The sequence below is a fragment of the Oncorhynchus mykiss genome, chromosome 7 (genome assembly GCF_013265735.2).
Source record: "Oncorhynchus mykiss isolate Arlee chromosome 7, USDA_OmykA_1.1, whole genome shotgun sequence".
NCBI lineage: Eukaryota > Metazoa > Chordata > Actinopteri > Salmoniformes > Salmonidae > Oncorhynchus > Oncorhynchus mykiss.
In genome coordinates, this window is record NC_048571.1 from 76,543,395 (window position 1) to 76,557,243 (window position 13,849).

At 44.3% G+C, this 13,849-nt stretch overlaps 1 protein-coding gene across 3 annotated transcripts in view; it reads right to left on the reverse strand.

Annotated features, from left to right (window-relative positions):
* Positions 1-13,849, reverse strand: part of LOC110528512 (copine-9) — a 137,961-nt gene that overhangs the window by 73,308 nt on the left and 50,804 nt on the right. For 2 of the 3 annotated variants that reach the window (XM_036984090.1, XM_036984091.1), the window contains 2 exons: positions 6,497-6,536; positions 6,192-6,194 (listed from right to left, as the gene is read on the reverse strand). In XM_036984090.1, coding sequence (XP_036839985.1) covers positions 6,192-6,194; positions 6,497-6,536 — 43 coding nt within the window. Of the gene's footprint in view, positions 1-6,191; positions 6,251-6,496; positions 6,537-13,849 lie in introns of all 3 variants that reach the window. The other variant, XM_036984092.1, reaches the window with a different exon arrangement.

Sequence of the window (13,849 nt, forward strand, 5' to 3'; positions counted from 1 at the left end):
CCCCCCCACCTGTAACAAACCTTGTTCAGTCTCCTCAGGACTTTAAATGGCCCCACAAACCGCGGCCCCAGCTCTTCCGACAGGGCAGGCGAAGAGGCAGGTTTCGGGTCGAGAGCCAGACCCGGTCCCCAGGTGCAAACACCGGGGCCTCACTGCGGTGACGATCTGGCGCTGCCAACTTTCACTGCCAACTTTCTGGCGCAGCACAGCGCGCTGAAGGTGGACATGGGCGGCGAGTTCTGGGCCATCTCTGCCCAGGGCCCGAACGCTGCCCACTCCCCCGGCCGGTCCTGGCAATAGGACCTCAGAAACCTACCCCTTATCTTGGTTAACTCTCTCCACCTGCCCGTTAACTCTCAGGGTGAAAACCTGAGGTAAGGCTGACCGAGACCCCCAGACGTTCCATGAACGCCCTCCAGACCGTCGACGTGAACTGGGGATCACAATCAGACACTATATCCTCAGGCACCCTGTAGTGCCGGAAGACGTGAGTTAAGAAGGCCTCCGCAGTCTGTAGGGCTGTAGGGAGACCGGGCAAAGGGAGGAGACGACAGGACTTAGAGAAATGATCCACAACGACCAGGATCGTGGTGTTACTGTGATGGAGGTAGATCGGTCAGGAATGGCCGTTGTGGAACGGGTAAGAGTTGTAACTTACCTCTGGGCAGGTGCCTAGGAGCCTTACACTGGGAGCACACCAAGCAGGAAGAAACATAAACCCTCACATCCTTAGCCAAAGTGGGCCACCAGGACCTCCCACTAAGACAGCGCACCGACCGATCCCAGGATGACCAGAGGAGGGTGACGTGTGGGCTCAATAAATCAGCCGGGTCGCGGACAGCAGACGGAATGTACAGACGCCCAGCTGGACACTGGAGGGGAGCGGGCTCTGCACGTAACACCTGCTCAATGTCCGCATCCAGCTCCCACACTACCGGCGCCACCAGGCAGGAGGCGGGGAGTATGGGAGTGGGATCCATGGGCCGCTCCTCTGTGTCATACAGCCGGGACAATGCGTCTGCCTTAACGTTCTGGGATTCTGGTCTGTAGGAAAGGGTAAACACAAAATGGGAGAAAAACATGGCCCACCTTGCCTGGCGAGGGTTCAGTCTCCTCGCTGCACGGATGTACTCCAGATTGCGGTGGTCAGTCCAGATGAGAAAAGGGTGTCTAGCCCCCTCAAGCCAATGTCGCCACGCCTTCAAGGCCTTGACGACAGCGAACAGCTCCCGGTCCCCCACATCATAGTTTCGCTCCGCCGGGCTGAGCTTCTCAGAGAAGAAGGCACAGTGGCAGAACTTCGGCGGCGTACCCGAGCGCTAAGAGAGCACAGATCCTATCCCAGCCTCGGACGCGTCCACCTCCACTACAAACGCCAAAGAGGGATCCGGATGGGCCAGCACTGTCCACCTCAGCTGTCCACTGCAAGCGCACTGGGCCCAGCAATGAGGTAATGGGAGCCACTACCTGACCAAAACCCTGGATAAACCTCTGGTAGTAGTTGGCAAACCCTAACAACCGCTGCACCTCCTTTACCGTGGTTGGATTCGGCCAATTACACATGGCTGCAATGCGGACACTCTCCATCTCCACCCCTGAAGTGGAAATGCGATACCCTAGGAAGGAGACGGACTGTTGGAAGAACAGGCATTTCTCAGCCTTGACGTACAGGTCATGCTCCAACAGGCGACCAAGCACTCTGCGCACCAGGGACACATGCTCGGCGCGTGCAGCGGAGTATATCAAAATGTCATCAATATACACCACCACACCCTGCCTGTGCAGGTCCTCGGAAAATGTTGTCTACAAAGGCCTGGAAGACTGATGGAGCATTCATCAACCCGTACGGCATGACAAGGTACTCATAGTGCCCTGAGGTGGTACTAAATGCAGTCTTCCACTCGCCCCCCTCCCGGATACGCACCAGGTTGTAAGCGCTCCTGAGATCCAATTTTGTGAAGAAGCGCGCCCTGTGCATTGACCCAATCGCACTGGCTATGAGAGGTACGGGGTAACTGTACCTCACCGTGATCTGGTTGATGCCTCGATAGTCAATACACGGGAGCAGACTTCCATCCGTCTTCTTCACAAAAAAGAAACTCAAGTAGACTGGTGGAGTGAAAGACCGACTGTACCCCTGACGCAGGGATTCGGAGACATATGTTTCCATAGCTTCCGTCTCCGCCTGTGACAGGGGATACACGTGACTCCTGGGAAGTGCAGTGTCTACCAGGAGATCTATCGTACAATCGCCCCGACGATGAGGTGGTAATTGAGTCACCATCTTTTTGGAGAAGGCGAGAGCGGATGTGAAACGGCTAGCTTAGTTAGCAGTGCGCGCTAAATAGCGTTTCAATCAGTGACGTCACTTGCTCTGAGACCTTGAAGTAGTAGTTCCCCTTGCTCTGCAAGAGCCGCGGCTTTTGTGGAGCGATGGGTAACGATGCTTCGTGGGTGACTGTTGTTGATGTGTGCAGAGGGTCCCTGGTTCGCGCCCGGGTATGGGCGAGGGGACGGTCTAAAGTTATACTGTTACATTGATGCTGTTGACCCGGATCACTGGTTGCTGCGGAAAAGGAGGATGGTCAAAAGGGGGGTGAGTGTAACGGATGTGAAACGGCTAGCTTAGTTAGCGGTGTGCGCTAAATAGCATTTCAATCGGTGACGTCACTTGCTCTGAGACCTTGAAGTAGTGGTTCCCCCTGCTCTGCAAAGGCCGTGGCTTTTGTGGAGTGATGGGTAACGATGCTTCGTGGGTGACTGTTGTTGACGTGTGCAGAAGGTCCCTGGTTCCGGGTATGGGCGAGGGGACGGTCTAAAGTTATACTGTTACATCGGCATATTCACGGGGTATGCGCACGGTGGAGACCTGGTCTGGACTCTCCACCATAGTAGCACCAATGGAAACCCCTACCTGAGCACTCTCGCGACCACCCCGTGAGAGCCCTCTGTGACCAAGAAACAGTGGGGTTATGACGGCGGGTGAACTCCTCAAACTAGTCCAAGGCCGCATCTCCCTCTATCCATACGGCGTTGGCCCACTCCAGGGCTTTCCCGGTGAGGCACGAGATGGGGGCGGCCACCCTCTCACGGCTCGATGGAGCCGGGTGGACGGTGGCATGGTAGAGGTCGAATTGTAACAGGAACCCTAAGCAGTTCGCAGCACTCACGTCGTACTCCTGGGGCAAGGAGATACGAATCCCACTGGGTTCAGGCGGGAAAGGGGCGCTCAGGGGAGACCCCGGTTGTACTAGTGGAGACGCTGGAAAAACTCCCTGTCTCTCCCAGTGGTCCATTGTCTGGACATCACGGTCCATGGTGGTGCCAAGATGGTGTAGTATTGCTGCATGCTCCTGGACGCGCTCCTCCACCCCTATGGCCGGGGTACCTTTTCCTGCTGACTCCATAGTTTGGGTCGGTGATTCTGTAAGGGTGTGAACTGGCGGCAGAGAAGTCAGACGCAGGAGAGAAATAACTGTATTTCCAACGGTGCAGTTTATTAACAAAAACCCACCGGAAAACATAATAATGAAAATCAATGGGCAACACAACCCGATTTTCACCAGTACAGACGTACACAAACACTTACAATAAACAATCACCGACAAGGACATGAGGGGAAACAGATGGTTAAATACACAACATGTAATTGATGGGATTGGAACCAGGTGTGATGGAAGACAAGACAAAACCAATGGAAAATGACAAATGGATCAGCAATGGCCAGAAGGTTGGTGATGTCGACCGCCGAACACCGCCCAAACAAGGAGAGGGACCAACTTTGGCGGAAGTCGTGACAGTACCAGATTTAACACCTAGCTCATATTACCCATGGAGTACCAGATTTAACTCCTAGCTCATATTACCCATGGAGTACCAGATTTAACTCCTAGCTCATATTACCCATGGAGTACCAGATTTACACAACATGGGGAAACATTTTCCTCTGGCAAAGACACCTGCGCTGAGAGCTAATGCACTGTAAATGTAGTTATAATCTACATCGCAGCTTATCTTTTAACTTTTCTTTAGGAACTTTAATTTAACCTGAGATATAATAAAGGCACGATATTCACACGCCAAAAGTAATGCAATCGCCAAGTTGCATGGACTCACTGTTTGCAATAATAGTGTTAAACATGATTTTTGAATGACTACCTCATCTTTGTACCCCACACATACAATTATCTGTAAGGTCCCTCAGTTGAGCAGTGATAGAAAACTGAGGATGGATCAACAACATTGCAGTTACTCCATAATACTAACCTAATTGACAGAGTGAAAAGATGAAAATCCAACGCAACAGAGTAGCACTCATCATATTTTCAAGCATGGTGGTGGCTTCATCATGTTATGTGTATGCTGGTCATTGGCATGGACTAGCAAGTTTTTTATGGAATGGAATAGATGGAATAAATGGAATAGAGGTAAGCACAGGCAAAATCCAACAGGAAAACCTAGTTCAGTCTGCTTTCCAACAGACACTGGGAGAAAAATTCCCCTTTCAGCAGGACAAAAACACAAGTACAAATATACACTGGAGTTGCTTACCAAGACGACATTGAACGTTCCTGAATGGCATAGTTACTTTCTGAAGGCACTGTAATTCCAATGCAAGAATCCAAATGATGACCCCAGGTATAGCTACATATCGTTATGTTACATCACAGAAATAGATACATTGTGTTCTGATTTTCGTGGTAGCCTATTTGTTCCCCTGGTTGTGAATGGAACTGTATGTATTGGAAAGTGTATTTTGCCATATCACAACTGTCACGCCCTGACCTTAGAGAGCCTTTTTGGTTTGGTCACGGTGTGATTTGGGTGGGCATTCAATGCTCTGTTTTCTATGTTTTTGTATTTCTATGTTTTGGCCAGGTATGGTTCTCAATCAGGGACAGCTGTCTATCGTTGTCTCTGATTGGGAATCATACTTAGGCAGTATGATTTGTGGGAAGTTGTCTTGGTTAGGGGCACTATAGCCCTTTTGTTATTTCTTGTTTTGTTGGCGACATTTTACAAATAAAAGAAAATGTACGCTCACTACGCTGCACCTTGGTCTCATTCCGACGACGGCCGTGACAACAACATGTCGCTGAACTCAAGAGCAGCATGATTTTCCATGAATGAAGCGGGCCTATAGGCCTATTCATATGGCAAGACAGCATGGCTGCATCTCACTGTAGTAGGCTGTAGGCTTTTGGATCTTCATGTTTGTTTATTGCATTTGTTTACTGTTAATGTAACTAGCCTAAGTATAGATTGTGTCATGACTTTATTAAACTTTAGATTTTGTTTACTTTGTATCGCTGTTTTGTTCTGTTTGCATTCAATAGTTCACATTCGCAGTTGTGTCGGTTTTCTTAGCCAAACTGCTAATCAGTGTTTTTGTTTGCATGCATGAATAACTAGGCTACAACTTTCAGCATTAAGTTGGCATTATTTTGGTGAGATAGCTGTGTGTACGTCTGCATTCACACAGGCTGTTTGTAATAGGTGAATTGCCCTATCTACTATATATTTACCAAAACGGCTAGCAAAGAACATTACAAATCATGTTAAACACTATTAGCACACACAGAGTCCATGCAACTTATTGTGACTTGTTAAGCACATTTCTACTCCTGACCTTATTTAGGTTTGTCATAACGGAGGGGTTAAATACTTAAATAATCTAAATGTAATCCATTTTAAATTTAAGCTGTAACACAACAAAATGTGGAATAAGTCAAGAATACTTTGAAGGCTCTGCATATTGAATTCTGCTCAGATCACGCTATCCCAAAATAAACAAAAGTTCCAATTCAAGAAGTGACAGGTTGGCAAAAGATCTCTGCTGTGCTCTACCAGCTCCACGGACAGCACTCTACAACCTAAAGCAAGATCTCTGCTGTGCTCTACCAGCTCCACGGACAGCACTCTACAACCTAAAGCAAGATCTCTGCTGTGCTCTACCAGCTCCACGGACAGCACTCTACAACCTAAAGCAAGATCTCTGCTGTGCTCTACCAGCTCCACGGACAGCACTCTACAACCTAAAGCAAGATCTTCATAAAAACCAACCAGTTAGATTGTTTCTTACCTTTTCAGAAGATCCACATTTATGTGTCCTTAAAAGGCAATAACTAATTACAAAAACACTATTCCTTGTGATTTGTCAAACCGTGTTTATAGTAATGTTGTTGACTAACCTTCTACTCATCCACAATGGTTTGCAATAGAGAGAGAAAAACATCTGTTAGTTGAAAATCTGCAGAGACAAAAAAACAAACAGCATTCTATTTTAGTATAAAAATTATTCAAATTCATTATTCCGACATTCCCTCCTTGAAGAAGAATATCACTTAGTAATCAAATCAAAGACTAACCAAATGTAACGGCTTTAATAGGGAAGTATCTTCCCTTGACAGTTCATTAAGTAAACATAACTAAGTGACATGAAAATATGCAAGATATTCAGCTTATATTAATAGCATGATATCACCAGTGTACTTACATGTTTTGAAATGTTTGAACTTCTGGTGTCCACATTGTACCTGTCAGAAAAAGGGACAATACATCAGCACCTGGTGATGGGTTGAATCTACAAAAAAAATCAAAGTTACTTTAAAAAGGGTCAATCTGCAGTTTCTACAGCAATGTTTTGACTTAAATGAATAATTTGTAGGCTTTTATTCTTGAAGAATATACCTTAGAAATGCCTCATTAGCTTAGTTCAACTGTTGTACCCCATCAGAACACAAAATAATAAAATAAAGGTTGTTTTACTCTAATGTTTGTAATAAAAGTAGATGTATACAAACACTCTATTGCCTCAAAACAATTATTTTGATATCATGGATGGTCAAGTCCATGCATCCATATCTCTGTCTATGAATTTGAGAGGGATTGTCACGTTCGCTGGAATAATTATCGAACCAAGCTGCAGCGCGATATGGTTTCCACATCTAATTTATTAGAAATGCACAAAAACAACAAAGAAAGAACTAAACAAACAACGAACCGTAACTAAGAGGTGTAACATACACTAACTCAAAACAATATCCCATAAAACACAGGTGGAAAAAATGCTACATAATAAATATGATCCCCAATTAGAGACAAAGATAGCCAGCTGCCTCTAATTTGGAATCATACCAAACACCAACATTGAAAAACTAAACTAGAACCCCACATAGAAAATATTAACTAGAAAAAAAAAACAGTCACGCCCTGACCTACTCTACCATAGAAAATATAAGGGCTCTCTATGGTCAGGACGTGACAGTGATTGCATTTCTCCAGACCCATTTTTACCAAAATAGTTGTGGGGAAAATGCTTTGTTATTGTTCCAACTGCTGATTGCCCCTTTAAAGCTCTTGCCTATCTGAACAAGTGTTGTTTCTGTGTTTTAAAAAAAAGATCCTATTCTGGATTTCTATTTCGTACATTTGATGTTGAACTCTGCATTGTTGAGGAAGAGCTTGTATGTAAGCATTTAGCTGGATGGTTTACACCTTTTGTATTCTGTACTTGTGACAAATAACATTTGATTTGAGATCTTTTGATATTTTCCTTAGGGAGCGCATGTGCCAGGATACGGTGTCTATATTAGGACGGTGATAAACTACCCTGAAACAAAGACTACATTCACTGTTTCTCTGAATCCGTCTGTCGTCTCTCTGTTCTCTCCCTTCTTTCAAAGTCACAAGGATTTGGCATCACTGTCACTCATCCTTATCAGGAGTTAATGTCAGTGTCAACAAGAGTTACTTTCAGTCTCATCAGGAATTATGGTTTGTCTAAGTGACACTGACACCAACTCCTTGTGACTCTGAGACTGTCCTTATATGGACACCGTAATAGTAGCCTAAATTGTTTTTCATTTAATTGAAATAAAAAACAAACACCCTTGCTTTTCATGAACTAACCCTTACACATGTCTTTTCTTACTAGCATTGACTTTGCTGATAGCTACTTTAATGGGAAACAATATATTGACTTTGACCGTGTGGTTGACTCACCTATTGTAGCTATCTTAAAATTAATGAACTAACTGTAAGTCATTTTAGATAAGAGTGTCTGCAAATGACAAAAATCTAAATGTAAAAATGTAACACAAATGGCATTCACCTGGTTTTTAATAGAAAACAACGTGCTATCAGTTGTTAGGTTGACACTAAAATGATCTTCACGCCAATAGCTACTTGTTACAGTACATCTGGAATTGACCCAAAACTATTTATCAAGCATTGATAAAGTAATAACTAGTTACCATATATAATATGTACCTTTATGACTTTGTGCCCCTCTCCCCACAGGTGTGATTACTACCTCTGAGGGTTTAGAGCTTGAGGTAGTTACCTCTGCAGGCTAAAGTTAAATCTAGACTTGGTTTCCTCTATTGTAATCGCTCCTCTTTCACACCAGCTGCCAAACTAACCCTGATTCAGATGACCATCTTACCCATGCTAGATTATTGGGACGCAATTAATAGAGATCGGCAGGTTAGGGTGCTCTCAAGCGGCTAGATGTTCTTTACCATTCGGCCATCAGATTTGCCACCAATGCTCCTTATAGGACACATCACTGCACTCTATACTCCTCTGTAAACTGGTCATCTCTATACCCGTCGCAAGACCCACTGGTTGATGCTTATTTACAAAACCCTCTTAGGCCTCACTCCCCCCTATCGGAGATATCTACTGCAGCCCTCATCCTCCACATACACCCGTTCTGCCAGTCACATTCTGTTAAAGGTCCCCAAAGCACACACATCCCTAGGTCGCTCGTCTTTTCAGTTCACTGCAGCTAGCAACTGGAACGAGCTGCAACAAACACTCAAACTAGACAATTTTATCTCAATCTCTTCATTCAAAGACTCAATCATGGACACTTTTACTGACAGTTGTGGCTGCTTTGCGTGATGTATTGTTGTCTCTACCTTCTTGCCCTTTGTGCTGTTGTCTGTGCCCAATAATGTTTGTACCATGTTTTGTGCCGCTACCATGTTGTGCTGCTGCCATGTTTTGTTGCTACCATGCTGTGATTTCATGTGTTGCTGCCATGCTGTGTTGTCTTAGGCCTCTTTTTATGTAGTGTTGTGGTGTCTCTCTTGTCGTGATGTGTGTTTTGTCCTATTTTTGTATTTTATTTGGTATTTTTAATCCTAGCCCTCGTCCCCATAGGAGGCCTTTTGTATTTTTGGTAGGCTGTCATTGTAAATAAGAATTTGTTCTTAGCTGACCTGCCTAGTTAAATAAAGGTTAAATAAAAGGTTAAATAAAAAATAAATAAAAAATAAAATAAACATCTGGCAAAATCATGACTGTAAGTTAAACCATAAACATACATTAATGTACTTCCTCATATAGTACAGGCAGCCTAAACTTAACTGTAATCAAATCCTGACTTTACAGCTGTGCATGAAGATGAAACAATAGATTACCCACACAGGACAGGTAAACATCATGTTTAATAAATAAATAAGCAGCGTGTATGTAGATAAGAAGGAAGAGTCAAGAATGACAAAGACAAATGGATGTGGATCCGAATGGTAATGAATTCCAAAATAGGATCGACTGTATGAATTGAAGACCCTATCACCCCCCTCCCACCCACCAGGGGGGGAAAACATGGCACTTTTTTCCTCAAGGCTACCTCGTCATCCTCACGGTGCTCTCTTAAGTGCCAACATAACGAGTTCCTATAAAAAGCTTGTTTGACAAAGGAAATCCACTTGCTGCTAAACTGATTTACACAAATTACTGCACATTACACAAGAATATAATGCATTTTTCTTCTCCGTCTGGAATCTCTTTCTCCCTTTGCACCCACTCGTTTCTGTCAGTGTTTTTGAAGTCAAACAGTGGAGGACGATGCACTGCCTCGTGCTAAAGAGAAACAGCAACCTTGCCATCATCTGGGTCCTTTGAATAGATTATGAAGGAGATTTTCAATAGGACCGAGGGGTCAAATGCTTGACTTGACCGTAATTAACAAGATGAGCTCCTCCAGGACTCCACGGTAGAGTCAAAAGGAAATACTATAGACATTTTAAAGATAGTTAAGTTGGATAGTTGACAGGCATTTAGATAGCTGACTTTATTGAAGATGTACACAGTGTTGGTAAGTAGCCCGTTACTTGCACATTCCAAGACATACATCCGTATTGAATTTGTTTCCCAGGAGAAATATAGTGGCAAGAAAAAGTATGTGGACCCTTTTTAAATTACCTGGATTTCTGCATAAATTTTAATCTGATCTTTGTCTAAGTCACAATAATAGATAAATACAGTGTGTTTAACCTAATAACACACAAATTATTGTATTTTTCTTGTCTATATTGAACACATAATTTAAACATTCACAGTGTAGGTTGGAAAAAGTATGTGAACCCTTAGGCTAATGACTTCACTAAAAGCTCATTGGAGTCAATGAGGTTAAGAATAGTCCTAGAGTGTCAGCTAAATACTTACAGAAATGTCTGGAAGATGCTAACATCTCTGTTGACAAGTCTACAATACGTAAAACACTAAACAAGAATGGTGTTCATGGGAGGACACCATGGAAGAAGCCACTGCTGTCCAAAAAAAAACATTGCTGCATGTCTAAAGTTCGCAAAAGAGCACCTGGATGGTCCACAGCGCTACTGGCAAAATATTCTGTGGACAGATGAAACTAAAGTTGTGTTGTTTGGAAGGAACACACAACACTATGTGTGGAGAAAAAAAGGCACAGCACACCAACATCAAAACCTCATCCCAACTGTAAAATATGGTGGAGGGATCCTGGGTCTCCCTAACCTGCCGCCACTCCCCCAGCGCTCTCTCCCTCTTCCTCTCTCTGTGTGTGTGTGTGTGTGTGTGTGTGTGTGTGTGTGTGTGTGTGTGTGTGTGCGGAGACAGGTGTGCTGGAGGCAGAGCAGATCCCCACCAGCTGCAACCTGTTCCATAATCAAGACCTCGACAAATACTCAGCCCTGCCACTTCCACACTGCCAGATCGTAACCTCTGCTCAGTCAGTCTGCGTTTTTTAGCCAATTGTTTCTGCTTAGATCCTGTTTTCATGTTATGCCTGTTTTCCTTTGCCTGACGCTGTTTTCTTCTCTGTTACGGTTCTGCCAGCTCTAACTCTGGTCCCCTTCTCCAGTCCCACGTCTTGTCATCCTGCTACTCTGTCCTGGACCCCCCACCCCACTGCCTAATTGGATTCCCCTCTGGTCCTGCTTCCCCAGTCCCAACCCCTCCCGCTCCAGTCAGCCTCCACACTTAGCTTCCTGCAACCCGCCCGAGCTTCCCCTGGCCTGCTCCCCATCTTCCCCGTGTTTCAATAAATACCTTGGTTACCTCATCCCAGTCTCCTCGTCTGAGTCTACTCTTGGGTTCACCTGTTCCGTGCCATGTGACTCTGCTTTGCTGCCACAGGGCCTGGACAGCTTGCTGTCATCGACGGAAAAATGAATTCATCAAGACATTTTGCAGGAGAATGTAAGGCTATCTGTCCGCCAATTGAAGCTCAACAGAAGTTAGGTGATGCAACAGGACAACAACCCAAAAGACAGAAGTAAGTCAACAACAGAATGCCTTGATCAGAAGAAAATACACCTTCTGGAGTCGCCCAGTCAGTCCTGACCTCAACCCGATTGAGATGCTGTGGCATGACCTCAAGAGTGGTTCACACCAGACATCCCAAGAATATTTTGGAACTGAAATAGTTTTGTAAAGAGGAATGGTCCAAAATTCCTCCTGACCGTTGTGTAGGTCCGATCTGCAACTACAAAAAACAATTGGTTGAGGTTATTGCTGCCAAAGGAGGGTCAATCTGTTATGAAATCCAAGGGTTCACATACTTTTCCAACCTGCACTATGAATGTTTACACGGTGTGTTCAATAGATATGAAAAATTATAATTGTTTGTGTGTTATTAGTTTAAGCAGACTGTCTATTGTTGTGATGAAGATCAGATAAAATGTTGACCAATTACCTGCAGAAATCCAGGTAATTCTAAAGGGTTCACATACTTTTTTCTTCCCACTGTAGTTGCTGTGTAGAACCTGAGTGACTGACAAGGCCCTTGGATGGGATTCAGGTACAGAGAGCCAATTGTAGTGCTAGTACGGTATTGCGAAGCCATACGGACCCGCTAGATCCAGGGAGGATATCAGAACTTCGCTACACATGCAATAACATCTGCTAAACATGTGTATGTGACAAATCAAATTTGATTGTGATTTGATATAGGTAGTGTAAGATGGTGAGAAAGATTGAGCTGTCAAAATGAGTCTGTCGAAACGTCATTGTCAAATGCAAACTGAGAAAGATGTATTAAGGCTACTATGAATGCCTTCACTCTTTAAAAAATATAAGGGTTATTCTGCTGTCCCTGTAGGAGAAACCTTTTGGTTCTAGGTAGGTTTAAGAGTCTGGCTTGGCCCTACGAGAATGTAAGATATCTTCTAAAAGTAATTTATCACACTTTATGAACCTTTCGTTTATAACATCTTCAAAGATAAATGTTCAAGTTCTTCTTACATAATGTTTGTATTTTGAATACAAAATATCACAAAGGTATTTGAAACTATTCTATTCTCCAACTCTCAACTTTTCTTCTCTTTTCTTTCAACCTCTTATTATTTCCCCTCTCCTTTACAGCTCTGTGATGGACAGGTGAGGGTTCTGCATGGCCAGGAGAGAGGCCGCAGTACTAGGGCACCATGACAGAACTGACAACGGTGTGACAGACAGACAGACAACCTAGCTCACTGCTCCAGCATCTGGAAGACTCTGATTTGGAAATCTAGGACAAAACTAAGAAATGCAATAAACACTTAGGAAAGAGCTTTAAAAAAGCTGCTCAGTTGTTCAAGCTTCACATGCAGACCAGTTCATTTGTAAATGAGGATCGAACATAGGCACAGGCCCTCATTTCTACCAATTCATCACAAATTAAGTGGTGTCTTTTCAGAAGAAGCTGTGCCTTCAGTTCTTTCATTAACAGCCTCTCTTAATTTTGGCATAAATCTGCTTCCATATGTTGTCACCGTGTTTCAGAGCAGCAGAGGAAAATAAAAAGTTTTTAGTGATAAAGCTGAAAACTAGGGGCCAATGTGTATTGTGATGAAAAGTAGAGAGGCTCACCTGAAGAATGAGAAAGCTATAACAACCACATTATCAGAATCTAGCGAAGTGGCAGAGAGCAGAACTCCCCGCTCTCAAACACTAAGCCTCCAAAAGTATCTCTAAACTCCAGAACCTTTCTTACTTCTATTAGCCTACCTACTCTCCCTCTACAACGAGTCTTCCATCTCAGTTTTTCCTCGATCCCTCACTTTCAATCAGAATTGCCCCTCACTCACTCAGTACAAATCCCATCTCTGGCGGTGTAAAATTGAGTGCTGAGCCAGGCCTGGGTGGTATCAAATGAAATTACAACACAGTAGGATAAGCCTGGAAGCGCTGAGCGAAATTAGATTTAGCAGTGCGAGGAGTGATAAACCCGCCCCAAATATCGGATAGCCTCATTTACATGGCAGGCGACAGAGGACCTCAGGGCAGCTCTTTGTAATCGAGACAAAGGACCGGCATTAAACACATTGTGATATCCTGGAAGGTGGGGCGTGAATTAACACAAATTACCACGTTGATACAAATCGAATCCTAATGAGAAGGAAACATTATTGTAGAATTTCCAAAAACCTTAATTACAGTGAAGGATCAATGCACAGGTTTACCTGGGCTGATAGGGAATCCATACATAATTGATAGCGGCCAGGGGCCCGTGGTAGGGTTTGTTCCGTGCCTGCTTAATTACATTACAGGTAGCCTAGTGGTTAGGGAAGCGAGCCGGAGGGTTACCAGTTCCCGGGTC